Here is a 24,199-nt window from a genome sequence, read left to right on the forward strand (position 1 = left end):
GGTGGGTGTGGGTGGATGGATAGGTGGGTGGGTGGATGGATGGGTGAGTGGGTGGATGGATGGATGGATGGGTGGGTGGGTGGGTGGATGGATGGATGGATGGGTGGGTGGGCGAGTGGATGGATGGATGGATGGATGGGTGGGTGGATGGATGGGTGGGTGGGTGGATGGATGGGTGGGTGGGTGGATGGATAGATGGGTGGGTGGATGGGTGGGTGGGTGGGTGGATGGATGGATGGGTGGATGGGTGGGTGGATGGATGGATGGATGGATGGATGGGTGGGTGGCTGGATGGGTGGATGGGTGGATGGATGGGTGAGTGGGTGGGTGGATGGGTGGATGGATGGGTGAGTGGGTGGGTGGATGGATAGGTGAGTGGATAGATCGATGGTGGGTGGATGGGTGGATAGATGGGTTGGTAGACGGACAAACTGATGGTTGGATAGGGAGGTAGGTGGGTGGATGAATGGATGGGCTGATGAGTGGTGGGTGGATATGTGGCTAGATGGGCATATGAATGGGTGGATGGAAAGACAAGCGTGTGAATGGGTGTTAGGAGACGGGTGGGTGGGTGGGGATGGGAGGAAGAGAACCCTACCTCTATTGTGTCTCATGTTTGGGGCAGGTGGAGGTGTTTACTCCCACGCCCTCCCCGGCATGTACTCCAGAACACCACAGAGAAGCCCAATCCTTGCCTGTGTCCAGGGTCTGTTCCTCAGGGGGGCCCTAGCAGGTAAGCCACAGTGACTCCAAGAAGGGGCTAAGAAACATTGAGAAAGAAGCTGGCTTTATCTTGGAATAAAACCGGAGGCCTGTTGAGAGTTGGGGAATGGGGTGGGGTAGGGTGCTCCCGCCCCAGGACTCCGCACAGCTTCCTGCTCGGCCTCAGTTTCCCCCCCGGGAGCCCTGGCAGGTGCACACAGACGCGGCGGCACATGTTCAACACTGTTTAATTACAGCTGAAGGTCCGGGGAGGTGACAGTTGGAAGAGCTGACTGGATACCATACTTCAGTGAGGCTCCTCGGCCTCTAACTCACCTGGATGTCCTACCATTCCAGGCGAGCCCCAAGGCTGCTCCCCCACCAGGGGTTTGAGACTCAAAAGCACCTTGATCCCCCCAAAGGCAACAATGCATCCGGGTCCTCAGAGCCAGTCAGGGCACACACAGAGGTATGCATGTCACTCATAGACACAGCCTGATAACTCTGCCCCACTAGGGACCAAAGGCACAGGGCCTGCCATTGGGGTGTCTGTTAAAGGCGACTCGGTCAGTCTTTGGTTTATACAACCCCACCCACGTTCAGAATGGGGGCTCAGGCAGGACCAGGGGTTTGAACCCTAACTCTATCTCACTGGCCCAGCCAGCCGAGCGCAGCTGGGGAAAGGCGGCTTCCTGAGGCTCATGCGGAAGAAGAAATGACAGCCATTCTGTTTCTGGTGGTTTCAGGGTCCGAGAAAAGGGCTGTGCCCTCAAAGCCACTGCAAGGGCCTCTGGGGGTAGAAGCTGTGTTGAGAACCATCACCTGTGGACAGAAAGAAGTGACGGCAGGGTGTCCATGACAACAGCCACCGCTGTGTTCGCTGAACAGAAAAGGCCTCAGTATCCATGGGCACCCAGCTACCTGGGCCTTGGGGTTCCCCAAGCTGCTGCTGTGTACCCCAGGGCAGTATCTTAAACTCTCTGTGTAGACAGAGCTGCCAGCATCACAGCCTGTCTCAGAACTGTGCTGAGAGAATGACAGCTCTGACTGTTGGCACCTCAGTTCACTGCTTTGAGGCTGGAACAGAACCTGTCTGGGTGACATCACGGGCCCCAGCATGGTAGATAGCCGAGAGGCCCACAGGGCCTCATCCTCCATCTCACAGAGCAGTTCTGCCTGCAGCCCTGACCCCCAGGCAGGAGGCCTGAGGGGGACAGGAAGGAGACATTGCCATGGGGATGAAGAACAGCTTGACCTGACCAGCTGCTTCAGGGAAAATTCCACAGTGCCCCTCTTCTTCCCGCCACCCAGCCCCACATCCAGCTGCTACCTCCTGCCCTCCCCTACCATAGCCACCTCCCTCCTCCTGTTCTGCACAGAGATCCTGAGGGCATCACATCTTTCCCTCCTTCCCAGTCAGCCCTCCATCCCCTTTACACCAAAATCCAAAGCTAAACCAAACCCACCCTCCACCAGACAGGAAACCTGGGCAAGCAGCACACAGTAGGGCCACCTTGAAGGATGGGTGACTGCTTCTAGGGGCTGAGCTTGCTTTGGAATGATAAGATGTTCCACAGTGAGTTGCGGCAATGGCTGCACAACCCAGCCAGTGTACTGAAGCCATCGGTGGTGAACGGAACATTGAAGACAGCAGCTGTAGCTGGTTACTACACACCTGGTTCACGGCTCCCGGGAGACCACTCCCCGAAGGTGCAACTCACTCTCGGCAGCCACAATGGGCAACCCGTTCTTCAGGTGGTAGTCTATGAGGTGGCTGATGCTCTCAAACAGCACGTCCTTCGTCCGCACCTGTGGGCAGAAACCTCAGCACCCATCCCTGACGGCATCCCATGGACCACCTGCTGGGTAAGCACTTGTGGAGCATAGGGCTCCACCTGAGAACCAGCCCCAAAACTCCAGAACCACAGGCCCAGTGTGATAAGGCACACCCATGAGCCTAGCGCTCAGAGAGACTGAGGCAGGAGGATTTTGAGTTTGAGGACCGCCTCGTAGACTCTGTCTCAAAACTAACAATAAAAAGTTGAAAAGCTGAGGAGTTTGGTCAGTAACGTGCCTGCTGCACAGCATGGAGACCCGAATCTGGAGCCCCAACTCTGTATGAAAGCTGTGTGCACCTGCTACCCCAGTGCTAAAAGAAGATCCAGCCCAAGGTGGGCCCCTTGGAGCCCGCTCACCAGCCAACCTAAATCTCTGAATTCCAGCTTCAGTGAGAGAACGTGCCTCAAGATAAAGGGAAAAACTGTATGCCCTTAATCCAACATTCAAGAGGGCAAAGACTAGCCTGGTCTACAAGCTCCAGGACAACCACTGCTGCACAGTGAGACCCTGCCTCAAGAAAGAGAGGAAGCCCCAAGAGGGAGATGTGTGCGCATGCACACAAGTAAGGAAGAAGAAGAGACAGAGCCCATGTGTCCGCAAGCCAAAGACGGCAGAGATTACCAACCACCCCCAGGCTCCGGCTAAGGGCTGGCACAGAGATCTCAGGACAAGTCCCGCCCTTTTCTAGGCTGTATCATTGGTGGTCACGTGCTTCAGATCCCCAGGAAACCAAGACACCCCAAAATCACACAAGGGTCCAGCTAGACTAGCAGTTCTCGGGGTGCAACGACCCTTTCACAGGGGTCAGATGTCAGATGTCCCGCCTATCACAACACTGGACAATTGACAATTATGAAGCCGCAATGAAACAGTTGTATGGCTGGGGTCACACAGCATGAGGAAGGTTGGGAATTACTAATCTAGACAGGAAAATCACTACAGCTTCCGTGGCTGAGAAGGCTCCAAGCCCAATCTTTCCTCAGCAGGATCCTAGAAAAGGCCTCTAAGTCCCCACGAAGTTAGAAGGACTCCCCAGCCTGGAGGGCTTCAGAAATGGCCATTTATGGGTTCTCACGGCACCAGCAATATCCTTGCCAGAGGAACAGAGAGGAAGAAACCCAAGGTCAGTCATGCTGCCGTTCAAGAGGCAGCATGTAGTTTAGAAAAATAAATAAATAGACGGACTGGAGAGATGGCTCCGCATTTGAGAGCACCGGCTGCTCCAGCAGAGGACCGGGATTTGAGTCACAGCAGCCACGTGGGCACTCATAACATTCATAACTCCAGTCCTCTGGGATACTCTTCTGGCCTTGGAGGATACTGCACACACACACCACACACACACACCACCACTACCACCAAACACACCACATATACACACACACCACATACACACACAACCACACACACACACCACCACCACCACCAAACACACCACATATACACACACACCACATACACACATAACACCACATACACACACACACTACACAATATAACACCACATACACACACCACATACACACACATAACACCACACACACCATATACACACACACGCAGGCAAAACACCCATAGACATAAAATAATAACAAATATGAAAAAAAAGAAAAAGGAACAAGAGCCAGGTGTGGTGGCACACACCTTAATCCCAGCACTCCGGGGCAGAGCTCTGAGTTCCAAAGTAGGCTGAAGTCTACAGAGGGAGCGTCAGTCAGACAGGGCTACACAGGGAGACTAAGCAGGAGCCAGAGCAGCTGATTCCAGCAAGGCTGACTTGGTAAACACTGCAGTGAGAAACCGTAACTGCCATCCTGCATGTGGAACAGCCACCCGGGCTGGGAGCTCGGAGAGGCTGGGGGTCAGAGGTGCTTCTGTGAACCCCAAAGTGCTTTTCAAAGTAGAAACCCCTTTGTTGGGACAAGGTTCTCACTCTGAAGTTCCAGGCTGGCCTGAAACTTACAGCAATCCTCCTGCCTCTGCCCCCAGTGCTGGGATGTCAGGCATAAGTCACACATCTGGATTCAACATTCTTTTTGATCAATCCCAGCACTCAGGAGGCAAAGGCACGTGAATCTCTGTAAATTTGAGGCCAACCTGGTCTACAGAATGAGTTCCAGGTCAGCCAGGGCTACACAGAAAATCCGTCTCAGAAGAAAAAAAAAAAATTAACTGAAAATGTTTTGTAGTTCTCTACAAACTGATGCCAATGAGCTTCGCCACAGTAAGGGATCCATTATCTAAAGAACGGCACCAACCCTGAAGTCGGCCCCTGCCCTCCCTCCTGCCCCAAGTGCCAGCTTACCACACCCTCGGGGTCCACCAGCAGCAGATGTTTGGGCTGCCCTGCGTGCATGCCTGTGAGGACATACTGCCCCGGGTTGGTGATGCTGTCTCTCACAAGGAAGTCCCCATCGGCACGAAGCAGCTTCTCCGCAGCCCGACGGCTCATGCGTCCATGGTACCAGGGCTCCTGCCTCAATTGCTCCTCTGTGGGTGCAATGGGGGCCCTGCGGGTAGGGGGACTGGGCCACTGGTCCTCCAGAGGGAACGGGGCTGCAGTGATGCCTGTTGCGACTGTGCACTCGTGCAACTTCAGGGCATCCTCAAAGGGTCCTGCGGGTCATTTTTTTCTATTGCTGGGACAGAACCCAAGCTCTCGGGCTTGCAAGGTAGGTGCAATCCAGGGTCACAACCCCAGCCCCTCCTCACTGGGGAATTCTAGGCGGGGTTCCACTCCCTGACCACGCCCCAGCTCCTCATTGGGGATTCTAGGCGGGGCTCCACCCTAACCACGCCCTCAGCCCCTCACTGGGGATTCTGGGCGGGGCTCCACCCTAACCATGTCCCCAGCCCCTCCCTGGGGATTCTAGGCAAGGACTTTACCCCTCGGTCAAATCCCCAGTCCTTGTTTTACTTCTTGACAGAGTCTCACCAAGTTGTCAAGGCTAGCCTCAAATTCTGTCTTTCCGTCTCATTCTCTTACTTAGCTGGAATGACAGGTGCTCAATTATAAGGCCAAACCTAGAACTTGACTCAACCTGGTGCTAGGCGCAGCCTCTACAACCCATCTGGGGGTTGTCAGCAAGGCTTACTGGTTCCACTCACAGCCAAAGCTGTTTTCATAAGAAGCTGAGGCACACAGCACTCCCTTCACTCCAGCCCTCTACCCCCATGGACGTCCCTCATTGCTGACCACATTATGGGTATGGCCAATGATTGGTAACAGCAAGTGGCCACACATCCCTACTTCTATGGAGCTGTCACCGCTGAGCCAAGTGACCTCTCCCAGTCTCAGGACCCTCCCGAAAAAGGGGGGCGACAAAAGGTGACACAGATTGGCACCCACATGCCTGATACAGGAGCTTCAGTAGGCCCCACTGACCAACCTACCAAGGGCTAACTGGGAGCCCACCTTCCCATGGAAGTCAGGTAAGCGGCTGTCACCTCTGCAGGGAGCTCACCCCAACCTGTTTTCCTGCTGAGGGGAGCCAAGAGACATGCTCTGTAACCAGTACCATGCACACAGCAGGCATCATGTGGGACCTCACGCCACAGTCACAATGATGAGCAGGAACACAACCGAGATGTCTTGGGAAATGGCTAAGTAAGTCCTTGCAGTGCCAACCAGAGGACCAAAGTTTGATTTCCAGCACCCATGTAAAAAGCTGGGAACAACAGTGTGTCCCGGTAACTCCAACACAGAGGAAATGGGGCCAGGAGGATCCCGGGGGCTCACTGGGCATCCAGTTTAGCCTAGTTAGTAAATCCCAGGCACTAGAGAACAAGGCGGTTAGTCAGCACTGAGCAATGCTAGCCAAGGTTGTCTTCTGGCATCTAAATGCTCACAGACACAAAGAAAAGATGGCAGTAATGGGAGATCACCTGCAATGATCTGGGGGAGGCTCTGAGAGAGTCAGCACCCCATAGTGCCCAGGGAACATCAGAATATGGAGTGCTACAAACCCTTCTGGGAGGAAAGATTAGCAGGGCCATCAGGCTGAGTCATCTTCCTGGGGTTTCCGAGGAGAGAGCTGGACCAGCTCTCCCACCCCCACGTGAGACCCTGAGTTGAGACTGAGACAGAGAGAGAGATCTCCTAGCCAAGTAGGTGGAAACTGACAGTCCCCGCTGACAGGAAGTCGGGGCTCTCCCCTCAGACTGTGAGTCTGTGGGCAGAGGCTGGGCTGCCCACAGAAGGGGCTTCAGCCTCACCCAGCAGACTAGCTTAGGTGTGGCACAGAAGTCTGTCCCTAGCTGACTGAGGCTCATAGTCTGGGACCTCTACCCTCTGGATTCCCAAGGACCGCCCCCATGCAATCCCAGGTCAGATGGGAAACAGGCCACGCACGCATGTCAAACAGGTCCTTCTTGGGGCTGTCCTCGGGCAGCAAAGGGGCCTCGAACATGTCCTCGGACTCCATAGCGTCCAGGCCCTGGGTGTTGACGTACAGGTGCTCCTCGTAGTCATGTGGCCCTCGAGCATCTGCCTGCACGTAGCCATCCCCAGGTGGGGCTGGAAAGGAGGGAGGGTGGCAGATGAGTCATGAGAGGACTTAGAGAGAGGGAGGCAGGAGTGGGCAGGGGTGCCACCTGTGTCACCCCACAAACGGAGGCTCCTCACACGAGTAAAGAGCCACACAGTGTTCCAGCTGGGGACAAAGGCTGGCCATACGTGCAAGATTGAGGCAGAGCCCAGTTATGCCACAGCCAGAGAATAGCTCTCTGGCCGAAGGGATGGTGGGGAGGGACTCCAAGCTCCAAAGAGCTAGATGCTCACACTGACCCTGTTTAGACAGTAATGACCGTGGCTATCCTGATCCTGCCACTACGTGACCCGCCACATGGTGGAGCTGTTACCACTCGCTGCTCCTATTCTACGGCTGGCAAATCCCTCCTCCTCTTTCGTGTGGAGGTTGAAGGTCAGTGTTGGTGTCTTCTCACTCACTACCCATCTTATTGTTTGAGACAAGGTCTCTAAACTAAAATGGTGGAAGGCCAATGAGCCCTCGGGATCCTCTAGTCTCTGTCCCCAGTGTTGGGACTCCAGACAGCGACCACCTCACTCAGCTTTTACCTGGGAGATAAGGATTAAATCTGAATTTTTGTGCTGTCTTTTGTCTTGTCTTCTTTGTATTTACCTGTAAGATGGATCTCAGTCTCCTGAAGGCTGTTCAACTTGCCTGCACCCACGCAGGGGTAGCAGGACACCCTATCCCCTCAGCCTCACCCCTCAGGGTCCCTGGGGGTCGTGCCAACCTCATGAACAGCCTGACATTCATTTCTCCCATCTGAGCTCAGCTGAGCAAATTTCTCAGAGTCCAAGGGTGGTTCCAGGCACTTCTCAGAACCCCAGGTAGGAAGTGGGGAATGGATGGTGTCAGCTGTGGCCAAGCCCTCCTCGAGGAGTGTGAACCCTGCCTGCATCAGCATGAGACAAGCTCTGCCCTCCAAGAACCCAGATACGGCTGTCACTTAGGTTCTAACACGGGAAGAGTAAGAACTTAATCATGAAATCAGAAGCTGGCAGGATGTATGTTCAAGGCCAGCTGAGGTGCAGAACGAGACCCTGTCTCACGTGGTTCTCTTCTGTCTTCGTTTCTGTCTCAAGGAAAAGCCTCGTTTTCGTGAGCAGGAGCTCAGGGTCATCCTCAGCTATAGAGTAAATTCAAGGCCAGCCTGGGCTACGTGAGATCCTGTCTCCAAAAATCATCATCATGATAATATGGCAGAGAGTGAGAGGGGCTGGCGAGACCTGGGAGCTGTATGGACACTACTGACGGCTCAGGTGGGTGCTGAGGGAGAGCGAGCCAAAGCCACAGCCCAGGTGGGAAGATTAATAAGACACCAGAGAGAAGTCACACTGCCTTGTATGAAGGGGGATTGTACTGTTGTGAAAATGATCAAGAGGTCTGTGGTGTGCAGGGATGGAAAGACCCCACAAGGATAAACACTTGGACAAGAGCCCAGTGTATCACCTATGAGTGAGCCCCCACTGGAGACACAGGAAGCACTTGAGTGTACACAGATGATTCTGGAAACCTCCAAAGTCATAGCCACCCATCAAACGATATGATGATGTCATATGCCTGCCTCGTCAGGGTACAGGAAGCAGACACAGGCTCACAGGAGAGCAGCGCCCCTGAAGCTCAGAAGTGTACGAAGCTGAGTGTACCCCCAAATGTGTGTGCCTCATTGTGTGAGGCAATAAAGATGGCAGATGGGGTAGATCAGGGAGAACACAACTGGGGGCACATTTACACAATAACAGACAGGTTTGTCGGGGATGGGACATTTCAGGGGACACCAGACACAGTAAGGTTAGCACCACCTACCTGTTCCGGAAGGACCCATGTCCCATGGCAAGCCCCGGGCATCTCTCCGTGCAGGTGACATTCCCTGCAAGAGAAGCATGGTGACCCTGGCATGTGCCAGGCCCTCTTCGCACTCACCCACCCCAAGGATAGCTCCGGGCCCCTCTGCCCCATAGGGGAGTGGAGACTCACCTGTCCAAGGCCTCCAAGTGTCGCCAGGGCACACGGCTGTGTGACAGCCAGTCTGGAGTCCACCAGCCCACCCAGGGGTGGTTCCTTCCCTGGAATGCTGTTATAGTAATTGTGGTCCATGGCCTCGTCGTTGTCACCCCAGGCCGACTCCTCCAGCCCTGTCAGCCTGGGGACCCAGAGCAAGGCTAGGACACTTGGTCCTCCCTTCCCAACCCCCACTGCCACCTAACACCCACACCTTCCCCACGTAGCACTGGTGAGATGGGAGGATTGCCACCCGAGCCGGCAGCTGTCGTACTACAGCCTGTGTGGGAACGCAGCAGGCAGCACCCCCATCTGCTATCGGATGAGGCTCCTCCCTCACGAGGACAAGGAGGCTGGTGCTGAAGATGGAGCAGCCACACAAGGGACTCCAGGCAAAGAGAAGGCAAAGGCAGCCAGCCCCTGGGCTCTTTTTACCTTTCGGGGGGCACTATGGCCTTGGGGGGACTGTGCAGGTATTGCTTGAAGCGCAGCTCGAAGGCTTGGCCTACAGTGCTGATGATGCTCTGAGCTAGACCCTCACAGCACTCCAAGATGTGGCAGGCTGTGGAGGTCACTTGTCAGCGCACCTGTGACCCCAGCACATCCCTGCCCCCGGCCCAGGTTCCCAAGCTCCGCTCAGCTCACCTCTCTGGTTGATGGGGTCCTTGGCCACATAGGCCACGTAATCAGTCATGTCCTGGAGAGACAGTGGGAGAGATCGGCAGGTTCAGCTCCCTGGAGGTGGGGTCCAGGGAAGGACACAGAGGTCCGCCTGTCCCTTCTTACCGTGTCTCCACCCGAAGCGAAGGAAATGGATTGCATATGATGGTTGGCAATGATCTGTGAGGACAGGAAAGCAGACATGGGCACACAGCCAGCTGGCAGGGAACAGGGGACATGGGATGGATGGAGGGATGTCCCTTTGACTGATGTCTACCATTGCTGAGGCCAAAGAGTCCCACCTGGACACCAGCCCCCATGAGGACTAGAACAGGACCTAAAGAGGGTACAGGAAGGCCAGGCCTTGGAGACACACGATTGTGTGCCCACCTGAGTGTAGAAATGGCAGCACCCTCACACACACACACACGCACATGCACACACGCCCCAAGCAGCCCATCCCAGGCTCTGGTCTCTGAAGATGAACCAGTTACATGTTCATTTCCGTTCATTTACACAACCCCACCCCATCTGTTCCCTGTCATTCGGGTTCCTAAAGTTGTATAGAGATTTGCTTTCCTCAGAATTAAAGCACTCCCTCCTGGAGGGAGGAGGGAAAGAGGAAGGAGTGGAGAGAAAGGAGGAAGGGAGGAGTGGGGAGGAGAGAGGAGTGGAGAAGAGGGAGGGAGGAAGGGGAAGAGGAGGGAGGAAGGGGAAGAGGAAGGAGGAGTGAAGAAGGGGGAGGAGTAGGGAGAAGAGAGGCTCCTAAGACTCGAAGGCCAAAACTGGGGTCTCAGTAGCCACATCTTCCCCAGGAACCAGGGCTCAGAATGAGATGAAACACGCCATGTCCCTCCCACCATCTGACTGAGGCTTCTGCTCCAGGCTCTGGTCCCCTGCCCACTGCCTTCATCGCTCCATCCCTAGGCCTGTGTCAGGAGTGGTCTCCCTTCTCCACCATATCAGCAGCATCTGTGGGAGCCTCCATGCTGCGGGCTCCCAGTCTTTGTGTGGGGCAGAGAAGCCTCCACTCACTATAACCAGTGGACTCTGGAGCTGGGGAACCTCAGAAGACACCACACCCACTACACTCCCAACTGGGCCCCAGCCCACAGGCATGTCTCTTTGGTACCACCTGCGTCTGATGGAAGGCCAGCCTTGTCCCATATCTGATGTGAGACACCCTCCTGCATGCAGCATGTGCCCGCGCCAGCACCAGCCAGGAGGGGTAGAGATGGAAGGAATGCTCACTGAGGGGCTACAGCAGGAACCAGTGTTGATAAGACTCAACCTGTGCCTGGCTAGCAGATAAAATTCCAGCTCAAGACTTCCTTGAATCTCAGCTCTACCAGGGCAAAATGAGAATTTGTGCCCACAGCTAAGAGGGCCAGGTCTGCCACAGACCTGATGACCTGGTTAGGGTTAGAGTTAAAGTTAGGGGTTGGGGAGCTTGCAATTGGGGCTAGTGTTAGAAGTACGGTTGAAACCAATCATGGTGACCCATGCCTTTATCCCAACACAGGCAAGTGGATCTCTGAGTTTGAGGCCAGGCAAGGCTATATGGTGAGATTTTGCCTCAAAACAAAGAAATGGGGTTGGGGTAGAGGTTGAAGCTAGAGTTAAGGTAATCAGAATTAAGAGTTGGGCTTGGGGTTCAGATGGTTACAGTTGGGGTCAAGGTCTTCCCACAGCCTGTCTGTTCACCACCATGAGTCCCTCAGCAGGGCCTGCCCATTCTGCCTCTCAGATTCTCCTAATTTCAGCACCCCCCCATGAGATCTAACTATGGCCCCTCTTGCCAGGACAACTTCTCAGCTGGCCCTACACTCCCCCCTCAGTTCCTGACAGGGTCTGCAACGCCATTGTCACCACTCTCAGGACAGACCCCAGACTCCTCCCCCAGGTTCATGCTGCCTGTACCATAGGAGAAGCCTCTCCTCAGGGGCCAGCCTAGAATCCCTCTCCTCCCACATCCCTCCGGGCACTCCAGCCCAGGCACCCTTCTAGACACCTGTGGACATAGCTGCCCTGCACCAAGGATCCTGGCTACTGGGGACTTCGTGCACACAGCAACCCCCACTTCCTGATTCCACCTCAGTGGACAGCAGATATTTCTGGACATCTTAAAGGTCTTGCAGATTATAGGAGAGGCCTGCTGGGTAGGTGTGGTTGAGGGCTTTGAAGTTGGGTGGCGGGTTTGTGGATGGGTGAAACAGAGGGCAAGGCCCAGGGGTTGGTTCGCCAGTGGTGGGGCAAGGGGCGCTGTGGACTGGGTTGAAAGTGGGCGTGGCACCGTGGGAGTGGTGGGCAGGCAGGATGCATTCAGGGGCAGGGCTAAGGGTGGGGATTTGGATAGAGCTAGATGCAGGGACTTAATTATAGGACTGAACTGAAAGGTGGTGGTGCACACCTTTGATCCCAGCACTCGGGAGGCAGAGGCAGGCAGAATTCTTGAGCTCAAGACCAGCCTGGTCTACAAAGGGAGTTTCAGGACAGCCAGGGCTACACAGAGTATAGGAAAATATAGGACTGAGAAGAAGGGTGCTGGGCTGTGGGGTGAAGGATATGGAGGTGTGGTTAGGGGGGGCAGATATCAGGACATGGACAGGGTAGAGATGGCAGGGTTGTAGGCTGGGCAAAGGCGGGGTTGTGGGCAGAGGGCAGTGGCTCCCACCTGGCGGGTAGCAGGAACAGACAGATTGAGGCCATCCACAGAGATGTTGATGGAGATGCTCATGCCAGCGAAACGCAGGTTGCTCTTCCCCAGGATGGAAGCCAGCGCCTTGTTTGGGGCCTGGGAGGAGGGTACAGTGAGCCACCTGAGTCGGATGCCTGGGACCAGAGGGGCTCTGGGTGGCCACAGTGTTCCTTCAGTCTCCCAAGACACACACCAGCTCTGCGGGGCCACAGGCCACACCCACCTTCTTCTTCCAGGAGCCGCGAACACCAGGCACAGCCTCATGGAGCCGGTTGATGGCTTCCCTGTAGGATGAGACCAAACTTAGAAACAGCAGGGATGAGGGCCAGGAGAGCAGCCAAGGGAAGCCAGGCGAGATGATCCCTTTGCTCAGGAGGCAGAGCCAGGAAGACAATGAGTTCAAGGCCCGCCTGAGAGGTGTTGCAAGTTAGAGGCTAGGCTGGCCTTCATAAGAATGGGTGGTACAAAAGACCAGGGGCAGAAATAGGACGCCAGGCTGATGGGAAGTGAAGGGTCCTAGGTACCAGGTGTCCAGAGTGGGTGAAGGTACACACAGCACGGTCCACCCACCCACGGAGAGGAGTGAGGGTGGACATACACCACAGCGTTGAAGGGATCGTGAGGACACTTTATGATCAGTGAGACAGGTGGTCTATCCCCTAGGGGTAAGCCTCAGAGAATGCCTCTAGAGGACTATCTCGATTGTGTGGAGGTGGGGAGAATGTCCACTGTGGGTGGCACCATCCGCTAGCCAGGGGATCCTGGACCGCATACAAGTGGACAAAGCAAGGTGCACATAAACATGAGTTTATTAATTCATCTCTCTCTGTTCCTTATATGAGTATGATCCCTCAAGAAGACTTAGCTTTTTATTTATTGTCTTATTACATATTTATTATGATGAGCAGAGGATGCACTGGAGGGCCTGAGTAGACCCTGTCTCCCTGCTGCACTGGAGGGCCTGAGTAGACCCTGTCTCCCTGCTGCACTGGAGGGCCTGAGTAGACCCTGTCTCCCTGCTGCACTGGAGGGCCTGAGTAGACCCTGTCTCCCTGCTGCACTGGAGGGCCTGAGTAGACCCTGTCTCCCTGCTGCACTGGAGGGCCTGAGTAGACCCTGTCTCCCTGCTGCACTGGAGGGGCTGAGTAGACCCTGTCTCCCTTGAACGAGCTGAATAGACCCTGTTCTTGTCAGGACTTTGTCACAGTGACACCAAGGGAGACAGAGACATGTGGCCACAGTGGGCTCCATGCTCAGAAATGCCCAGAGACAGGAAGGGGATTCATAGGTGCTGGGTGGGTTAGGGGATGGGATAAATGCTCAGGAGAACAGGGCTTCTTCTTAGGGTGTTGGAATGTTCTGGAACTGGCTATAAAACACTATGCAGAGATATTTTAAAGCAATGAACTGCAGTTGACAGGGCGGGTTGCTGGGGCAATAAATCCTATCTATTGTTCTTGTTTGTTTCTTGAGACAGTCTCATTCTGTAGCCTAGGCTAGCCTGGTCAGTCCCACTCTGTAGCCAAGGCTAGGCCGGTGATGGCCAACCTCCTGACTCTGTCTTCTGACTGCTGGAACTCCAGGTGTGAGCTCCCACACCTAGTTTTGTGTCTTGGTGTTTAAGTTCACAGCAAATGGAATAAGCAAAGGCCTTCCCGTCACCCTCCTGAAGTCACACCCCAGGGTACGGCAGGCTGAGGGAAAATGGAAGCAGGGGAGTGTCCATGACAGCCATGCACAACAACCAGGGATGGAGCTGAGACACAAAGCTGAAGCAGGGCTGGTGCTGGGCTCAGTCTACCTGCTGTCAGGGGTGCCCAGCGGGTCACCCCCAACCCACCATGCCACCCTCGAGAGGCCAACTGTGACCCGAGCCCCCAGCCTACTCCAAGGCCTCACCTCGTCACCTGCGTTCGGGTGTTGAAATCCAGAGAGCGCATGGACCGGAGCACCTCAATACAGCCCATGTACTGGGGAGAGAGAGTGGTCAGTCAGCAGGTGAGCCAGCCCAGGAACTGGATCGCTGCTGAGAACTTAATTTTCTTTCCAGCTTCCCAGAGCTCTCCTCCCTCCCTGACATCTACAGCCACCTTCCCAGGACTCTGTGCCTGATGTCCCGGATCCACCCTCCTCCCTCACCTACCATCGAGTCCCACCCAGCTCGGAACCCAATCTCAGGCGGGATGGAGGCACGTGCGTTTATCGAGTCCAGTCACCACCCACAGACAAGATCCAGACAGGAACCATCAGCCAACCACCGTCCACAGTTGGTAGAGCCCTCACCCAGCATGCATTAGGCCCTGGGCGCTGGCCCAAGCACCCCATGAATGCGGTGTGGTGGTGCACACCCGACCACAATGCACGAGGCAGTGGTCAGGAGTTAAAAGCCATCTTCAGCTAGATAGGGAGTTCGTTCTTTGTTTTGTTTTTCAAGACAGGGTTTCTCTGCATGGCCCTGGCTGTCACAGAACTAAACTCTGTAGACCAGGCTGGCCTCAAACTCAGAGATCCGCCTATCCCTGCCTCCTAAGTGTTGGGATTAAAGACGTGCATCACCACAGCCCAGCTACACAGGAAGCCTGAGGCCAACTTGGGATATAAAGACCAGGTCTCAAAAGAAGAAACTTTGTAGGCCTCTATTTGACAAACGTCTCCGTGGAAAGGGACACCTTCCGCGCATCCACCACCTGGCTTCCCCTCTGGAAGTGAAGCCAGCATGGGGGCACTTAGGAGGCTGAAGCAGGAAGATCAGAAGTTTGAGGTTACCCTGAGCTACATAGGAGAACTGTGTCAATGGAAGGGAAGGAATCTAGCGAGAAGAGGAAGTGACCAGAAATTACTGCCACTCCCTTCCAATCCCATCTTGGCGGCCATAGCATAGCCCCATTCACAGGCTGTGTGTGTGGGTTTGTGCATGTAACGTTTCAGGGTACCAGATGCCCTGGAGCTGAAGCTGGGGCTCCTGGGAGCCACCCAGCTGTGGGAACTAGGAAGAAGGGCTCTTAACTCAACCAGGCGGGTCCCCAGCCTGTCGTGATTTAGGCTTTGTTAGTTAATTCTGGAGTAGTGCTTGGTGCAGAGGCTAGCCCCGAACCTCTGGGTCTGAGATGTTCTGCAGCTTCCCCACCCTCCGAGTGCTGGACCGATGTCCATGCACCACCACACCCAGCTTATTTTGTAATTTTGCTGTTTGAGGGGCAGGGGCTCTTGTAGCCCAGGCTGGCCTCAAATTCACTATATAAAGTATGACCTTATACCTCCAGCCTCCACCTTCCAACTGCTGGGATTGCAGCCACGTGCCATCACCAGCTCTCGATTAAAATAAAATAAAATAAAATAGATCAATGTATACATGCTTTCACCTCATGACTCCAATTCTAGAATTTTACCCCACAGCCCATCAGCACTGTGCCATGTGGCAGATTTCCCATGGGTGGGAAGAGACAGCTGAGGCACCCACCATCCCATCCCTCCCACTCGTAACTACTGCCTCAGTTTCTTCTACGGGGTCCCAGCCCTGAAGGTACTCCCAGCGGAGGGAGCAGACTTTCCCGCAGACATAGGGGGCAGGGTGATCCGTGCTGGCTGAATTCACTCTCAGCAAATAAACAGCTTTGAAGCCCCAGGAGCTACCCGTGCATGACATGCGGACATGAGATCTGCCCATGCTCTCTGGAAGTTTATATTAAGTCGGCTGCCACTGCGTTGGAGAAGCTGAACAAACACGGCGCAGTGGTAAAAGTGAGGCAGGTTATTTTTGTGAATTTATATGACATTTCCAAATTCTGCTGCTGGTGGGAAGGGGGAGTCATCATGAGAACATTCGTGTGACTCAACATGAAGGAGCACAGAGGGCACTCACAGGTGTGTGGACTCGGCCGCCAGGAGTGCCTCCAAACAGAGGACAGGAAGACACTGACACTCTAAAGTGCAGTAATTCACTCCTCGTAGACCATGTGATTTTTCCAGTATGATATCAGCAAAAGGAACAGGGTTTCAGAAGTACAGGGACATTGGATGCATCCCTAGCAGTTATCTAAGGTGATATGACTGTCCAAGATGCAAGGAGCAACGAAGTGACCTGCATCCCAGCCAGGCTGCTCACATGCAAAAAGGGGTACAAAGAGGGCACTCAGGACCTGCCCAGGAAGGAGACTCTGAGCTCACATCTTCTGGACCACGGGGCAATGACCAAGAGAAGGGAGCAGTACGAAAGGACCCAGGCAAATGGAGCAGCATTGCCAGGCCAGAAGTGGGTTAGAGACCAAGTGGAAGAGACAAGAGATGAAGGCCGGGAAGCCAAGGCCACAGGACCCTGCTGTGATGATGTTACAGGGTTCATGCACTCTGAGGTGAAGAGGTACGGGGGAGCTACAAACAGGAATGAGCTGAGGACCTCACCTATGAGATGAATGGATGGTCAGAAGGGGGATGAGAGGGAAGATGGGTGGAGTGGATGGGTGGGTGGATGTATGGGTGGGTGGAGTGGGTGGGTGGATGGATGGATGGGTAGATGGGTGGATGGGTGGGTGGATGGGTGGGTGGATGGGTGGATGGGTGGATGGATGGATCTATAGGTAAATGTTGTGAGGTATGCTCTTGTACACTCTAAAAATTTGTCACTTGTTTTGGTTTAATAAAATGCTGACTGGCCAGTAGTCAGGCAGGAAGAATAGGCAGGGAAACCAGACTAGGAAAATTCTGGGAAAGACAGAGATGCATTCATTATCCAGAAGCAGAGAAAGCAAGATGAGAAAAGGTACCAAGCCACATGGCTAAACATAGAAAAGAATTATGGGTGAATCTAAGTCAAAGACCTAGTTCGTAACAAGCCTGAGCAATAGGTCAAACAGTTTATAATCAATATAAGCCTCTGTGTTTAACTGGGACTCAATGGTCGTGGAACTGAATGGGACAAAAACTTCCATCTACAGGTAGGTGGATGGGTGGATGGGTGGGTGGGTGGGTGGGCAGAGGAGTGGGAGATTAGATAAGTTATGAATGGATGACTGTTGGGTGGGTAAGTGGGTGGGTGAGCAGATGGCCGATGGTGAGTTTGTCAGTTCCTGGATAGAGAAGAGTAACAGATAAACAGACAATGTGGACTCCCTATCAGGCGTATCTCACTACAAGTGTATCAGAGAGCATCACCCAGGCCCCCTGCTTTGGAAGGACCCAGTTGCTCCCACATCTGCCAGTGTCACTGCCCCAGGGGGGCCGGGGGTGCTGATGGCTCATAAGTAAAGTACTTGCCACATGCCGGGCGGTGGTGGCGCACGCCTTTAATCCCAGCACTCGGGAGGCAGAGGCAGGCGGATCTCTGTGAGTTCGAGACCAGCCTGGTCTACAAGAGCTAGTTCCAGGACAGGCTCCAAAACCACAGAGAAACCCTGACTCGAAAAACCAAAAAAAAAAAAAAAAAAAAAAAGTACTTGCCACACAAGCATGAGGACCTGAGTTCACAACCCCAGCACCCACATAAAAAATGGGGCATCAGGATACACACTGATAACTCCACTGTATACACTGGTGCACTGATAACCCCACTGTATACACTGTATACACTGACACACTGATAACCCCACTGTATACACTGACACACTGATAACCCCACTGTATACACTGTATACACTGATAACCCCACTGTATACACTGTATACACTGATAACCCCACTGTATACACTGACACACTGATAACCCCACTGTATACACTGTATACACTGATAACCCCACTGTATACACTGACACACTGATAACCCCACTGTATACACTGATAACCCCACTGTATACACTGTATACACTGATAACCCCACTGTATACACTGTATGCACTGACACACTGATAACCCCACTGTATACACTGTATACACTGACGCACTGATAACTACACTGTAGGAGACAGAGAGAGATGCAGAATTTCTGGGACTTGCTTGCTGGCCAACCTCGTCCAATTGGTGAGCTATGGGCCAGTGAGAGTACATACGCATATGTGCATAACACACACACACACACACACACACACGTGCACTAAGGGGAGGAGGGCTGTGCTACACGGGATCGAGTAAGCAACCATCAGCTGCCATGCCTCAGGACACAAATGTACAAGGGTCCCAGTCAGTGTGGTTCTGAAGTCATGTGGCCCTGTTCTGGTGGGTCAGTCGGGAAAAGCACCACAAACGTGGCCCACAGACACCAGGAGAGGAGCTAGCCAAGGACAGTCAAGACCCTGAGGATGAATAGGTCCCCAGAAACAGACTGACGATTCCCACAAGGATAGTGCTTTCAATACTTCTATCCACATTCTAGATGCCAAAGACTAGGACTCAGGTCTGCTAGGGCCTACTTGGGGCCAAGCTGCCTACAGTGGGCCCTTCCTGCCTCTCCCAGGCTTCTGCGTGACCACGGTCCTCTGAAGCCTTTGATTGGCAGATACGGTGCTCACTCTGCCTGACCTGTCACAGCCTCCTTCCCCATGTCTTCCCGTGGTTTTCTGAGGACAGCAGTGACCAGATGTAGGACCTGGCCTTCCTAGTCCAAGCCCATCCCCACTGCATCTCCTATCTGCAGAGATGCTGTACCCCAAAACAGCTGCATTCTGGGGTACCTGGTGGGCATGAATCTGGAGGGGCACCTTTACCCAGCTGCTCACAACCTGGGTTCATGACGAAGCTGCTGGGCTAGCCAATGCAAGCTGTTCACCCAGAGTCTCTCTCTTCTGACACACTCCTCCAGGTTTGAGCCGCTGAACCAGGCTGGCAGTGGCCAGGACACTGGCATCTCCACTCCTGGGAAAGACTCAAATGGCTTTCTGCTTCACTGGGTTCTGCAGCTCAGAAAACATCACAGTGTGGTGACACTGGTCCCCAGATGAATCTAGATAGCCAGGGTTTGACCTGAACTCATCTGCAGGTCCCTTCATTCATAGGTTATAGTCACAGGGTCCCAATGTGGGGGGGGGCACGCCTTTCTGTCCTGTCCATTTCTAACATGGACACCATTCTGCATAACCCGCAGTCACCTAGATCCACATCACTGTCAGCTCACCCCACACCTTCCAGGTCCCCCTTCAATCCCTGTACCCCTCTGTGCCCCATGACACTGTTCTGACAATACCCTGAAATGATCCTTTGGAAACCCCAGGCTCCATCTTACCAAGGTCTTCCACTGCAATCGGAGACTGCTCTTTTGTTCCAGCCACCCACACCCAAACAATCACACAAAAACATATTACAACACTCTCTGACCTATTAGCTCAGGCTTCTTATTTACTAACTCTTACATCTTAAATTAACCCATTTCTGTTCATCTGTGTATCGCCACGAGGCTGTGGCTTACAGGGTAAAGTTCTGTCCTGCCGTCTCCTCCAACTCCATCTCCTCTCTCTTCCAGCCTGGCTCTATTCTGCTAAGCCACTGGCCGAAACAGCTTTATTTATCAACCAATAAAGGCAACACACATACATCATTCCATTGTTCCTAGAAAATTCCAGATCTGCCCCCCTGCACAGAGCCTTTGCGCTGGCTGTGTCCTGCCAGAAACGTCTCCTGTGTTGTTTTCTGCCGGAGGTTTCCACAAGTTCAAGTCTCAGCACTTGAGACATGTGTTCCAAAGCACTGCGACCAGAGAAGCTACAACTCCCATGGACATCACAGTTTTACCACCCCTGCCCCATCAGGACCTTCAGTCTTCCCATGGGCAGTCTTCTTGTGTATTTATTATCTACTTCTCCTATGCAATCAAAGACCTGGCAGATGGAGATCAGAGATTTCCCTTGTCCTCTGCAATGTCACTACTCCATAAGGGCTGATCTAAATACCACACTGCTTTCACCCCAACATTTGGAGCCCCAACAATGACAGTATGTGAACTCTCAACATGTATCCACCAGACAGGACAGGCTGGAGGAACTGGGTGAGAGGCAGCTGAAGGCAGCATTGATGGGACGCTTTCTCACAGTGACACCAGAATAGTTGAACATCAAACCATGTGGACACAGGAGAGAGGAGACTGCGGGGAGGGACCCAGTGCCACAGCCAGCAGCAGGCACACACCCAGAGGACTCAGTGTCAAGGCCAAAGGGCAGGAGGGTTATCACTTAGTACGGCTGGAGAGGGACAGAACACAAGGGGAGTGCATTAGCACTCCATTCTGAAGGCTGGTCTGTGCAGCATCTGGGGGTCCAGGAATCTCCACTGGCCCTTGGGTTGAGACTTAGCTCTTGTTCTAGCCTCAAACTCCTCTCTAAGCTGTTCAGTTTTCTTACAACAGGGTCTCAAACAGCCTAGGCTAGCCTCAAACTTACCATCCAGGCAAGGATAACCTTGAATTCCTGCTCCCACTGCCCCCACTTTCCAAGTACTAGAATGACAGGTGTGAGCCACCTTGTGTCTTGGCTTGACTTTGTGTCTCAGTCAGTGCCTGAGGACCCACCCTGCTCCGGGGAAACCGCCCCTGGATCCACAACACCTACAACAAACATACTTCCTTCTTTGAGTCTTTCCTTTCTGTGTGCTTAAGCATTTTGAGACAGAACTGGAACTCACTATGTAGACCAGGCTGGCCTTGGACTCACAGCTTCCCCAGTGCAGGGATTAAAGGTATACACCACCATGCCCACCTTCTTTTTCTTTGGCTGTGTAGCCCAGGCTGGCCTACAACCATCAGCAATCCTCCTGCTGCAGCTTCCTGAATGCTGGGATTACAGGTGTGCCCCACCAGTCACAGCTGAAGTCACCTCTAAAACAGGTCCTAGTTGCAGATCCCCAAGGCATAAATATTGGAGGACTCAACCCAGTTCACACAGAAGGAAGTGACACTGTGGACCACGGTGGGGAAAACAGGACACCCGCTCAGCATCCTGGTCCAGGACAGCCAACAAACGGCATTCTGGGATCATTTGTCATCTCATAAACTGTGGTGGGCATGACACCGGACTAGGGTGCCTATAGTGAGCGTCACACACCAGCTTACTTTCAAGTGGTTGATAAAACTGCACACACAGGAGTTGAGGCTTAGAGTGAAGATAAAATGTCTGTGGTGACAGGTGGGCACGTGGGAGACCATCCCCCACACCGCATCCCTTGCAAAGGTCACAATAAAAACCTGGTGGAGGGGCGACTGGGGCTGGCGCTCAGTGTATACAGACCTCGCCTGGCATAAAGAAGACTCTGAGTTCCATCCCCAGCACCATACAGATGGGGCGTGGGGGTGCGTGACTGTCACCACAACATTTGCCAAGTAGAAGCAAGGGGCTACATAGTGACTTCCGGGTCAGCCCGAGCTACAAGAGACCCTGTTTCAAAAACAAAACAAAGACTAAAGCTCCGGGAGTGGCGACACACATGCAACATCCCAATATTAGGGAAGCTGATGAGGCCGGCTGGTAGCTGGCAGTCGGTGCTCGAATCCCCTCCTCAAATCCCTGTTTCCTCCCACCCCTGCCAAAATAAAAGGGATAAACAGCCAGGTCCATTAGCTTCATAAGTAGAACCCCGAGCACCGAGCTTAGCTTCCACGCTCCATCCAAAGTCTTTGCATGTCCCCACTACATCGCTGCAAAGTCGCTTTCCCTGAGACTCCGAGAGTGAGAGGGTACTGCGTTCGCTCCCTGCACCTCACCTAAGGACTCTCTCACCCAACAGCAAAGGGGGGATAGCCTGCGCATGCGTGTGTTTCCTCCCCACCTGCGCTCTCTCCCCGCCCCTCCCCACGTGATGCCGTGGGAACCCGGACCCCAGAGCCTGCGGGTGGGGGCGGCCAAGAAGCGCGCACCGGAGACGGGGTTACATGGTAGTGGGGAAGAGCTCACTTGGCTCTCTTTGAGATACGGGACCAAACTGGAGGGGTCCCCGAACCCGACGTGCCGGGAAGGAGGCTGGGCGCACTCACCCGCACGATGTAAGAGACCCCGGGCCCCAGGACCCTGGCGTCGGGGTGCAGCCAGCCGTGAGCCGGCTTGTGGATGAAGCCGCCCTTGCGTGCCCACTCATCGGCGACGTCTGGGGTCCCCCGTGTGCACCGCGTTCCCGAACCGCGGCAGCGGCCGAGCGCGGGCAGCGGGCAGGGCGCGGCGCAGCGCGGTTCGCAGGCGCCCAGCACGGCGGTCAGCGCGGGGACCCCTGGCTCGGGCTGCGCCTCGGCCGCTCCCGCCGCGCGCGCCGCCGCCGCCGGACCGCGACCCAGGAAGCCGCCGGGTGCCGCGAACTTCCACTGCGGCATGCGCGGCAACAGCGCGCAGAAGGTGGTGGGCGCCTCGGGCTCGGGGGCCGCGCGGCCACCCGGACCCTGCGTCATGGCCGCGGCCGCCGAGGAGCCCCGGCTGAGCCTGGCACGGAGCCGCGCGCTCCTCCCCGCCTGGTGATGTCACCGCTTCGCGCAGCGCGCAGCCGCGGGGGGCTGCGCTCCTAGGACCCCAGCCCTTCGCTGGCGGCACCCATTCGACCTGCCTGCCGGGGCTCCCGGAGGGGCTGTCCAGTCACGCTCTGACCGGTGGGGAAACTGAGACTAGTGTCTGCAGATGCGAGGTGGGGCGCGATCCTCCAACCTCGAAGTGCCCCTTCGCCCCTGCTCCAGCACCATTCTACCCTTCGTCTGAAAGGAGAAACTGAGGTCTGGGGTCGCGGGTGCAGGGCGTCATCCATCCTCCAACCCCGAGGTGCCCGTCACCACCGTTCCAACAACATTATGCTTTTCTTCTAAGTTGGGAAACTGAGGCCTGGCTTTGTAGAGGCATCCTCCTCCCTTCCCTAAGTGACCCCTAAGCCACTGTTCCAGCCGGACCGTGCTTTCTTTCCTGAGTAGGGAAACTGAAGCCAGAGCAGTGGGAAAACTAAGGGCTAGGGTAGGGAGAAGGTAGCAGAGGCAGGATGTGAGGGTCTCAGTCGCCGACACTTCCAGCCATATCCTGACTAACTACTTCAAAATAGGGCCTGGGCCAGCGCAGAGGCTGGGGTCCAGAACTCCAACTCAGAGGTGTCCCCTTCCCCTGTTTTGCTATTTAGTGGATAAATTGAAGCCTGGGGCGGGGACAAGGTTTAAAGGGAAACTGACGGCTGAAAGTGAATCAAGTGCCCCGGACAGCGCAGTCGCAGGCGGGGCTGCGGCTGGAAGGGTCTGAGAGTAAACACAGGCCGCCTCTGCGTACTCCTGGCCTGTTGCCATGGCTGTAAGCCAAGGACTCCCTTTGGTTCTTGGGGTTATTAGAACCCGAATATCAGAACTCTCAGGCCCGCCACCAGTCTCACCCCAGGCTCAAGGGACCTCTGAGATGCCTCCCTCAGACCCCAAGAGGATTCCTTCTGTGAGGGAAAGGGGTTGGCATCACCACCCTACCTCTGTCTACCCCACCCCACCCACACACCCACGACAGTCCTGCCCGGAAACAAAGGGAAGAGAGATGGGCGGGGCAGGGTGTGGAGGAGGGGCAAGGCCAGCCAGATCGATGAGGAGAGAAGCTAGATCACTGCGTGCGCTTGCGAAGGGGGCTGGCGTGCGCACGCTCGCGCCCGCCCAGACGCTTAGCAACATCAACAAAGACACACCACTGAGCCCTTGGTGCTCTCGGCTGGAGGAAGACTGGCTGGGCTGAGGTCTGCGAAAGAGGCTGTGGGATCTGGCTGTGTCGAGTGTAGATCTCGGCATTCCGGATTTGGGTGCCATCTATCCTGTGTCCTCTCCATTGTAAAGAGGGTTGGTTCTACTCTTTAACCTGCTGTACGACAGTAAATCATACTGCAATAGTTTAAACTCCTACACACCCTTCAAAGCCCAGC

At 54.6% G+C, this 24,199-nt stretch overlaps 1 protein-coding gene across 1 annotated transcript; it reads right to left on the minus strand.

The window, feature by feature from the left end:
* Positions 1-788: 788 nt before the first annotated feature.
* Shc2 (SHC adaptor protein 2) lies at positions 789-22,823 on the minus strand. Its single transcript, XM_041669350.1, has 13 exons — positions 22,317-22,823; positions 14,329-14,399; positions 12,653-12,713; positions 12,406-12,525; positions 9,858-9,911; positions 9,717-9,768; positions 9,507-9,633; positions 9,048-9,213; positions 8,877-8,940; positions 6,893-7,057; positions 4,847-5,157; positions 2,378-2,511; positions 789-1,524 (listed from the first exon to the last, which is right to left on the minus strand). The coding sequence occupies exons 1-12, from the start codon at positions 22,719-22,721 to the stop codon at positions 2,383-2,385; spliced, it is 1,725 nt and encodes a 574-aa protein (XP_041525284.1). The 5' UTR covers positions 22,722-22,823; the 3' UTR covers positions 789-1,524; positions 2,378-2,382.
* Between the last annotated feature and the right edge of the window lie 1,376 nt (positions 22,824-24,199).

Source organism: Microtus oregoni, unplaced genomic scaffold (genome assembly GCF_018167655.1).
Source record: "Microtus oregoni isolate MIOR12 unplaced genomic scaffold, Mior012 000019F_ref0000042, whole genome shotgun sequence".
NCBI lineage: Eukaryota > Metazoa > Chordata > Mammalia > Rodentia > Cricetidae > Microtus > Microtus oregoni.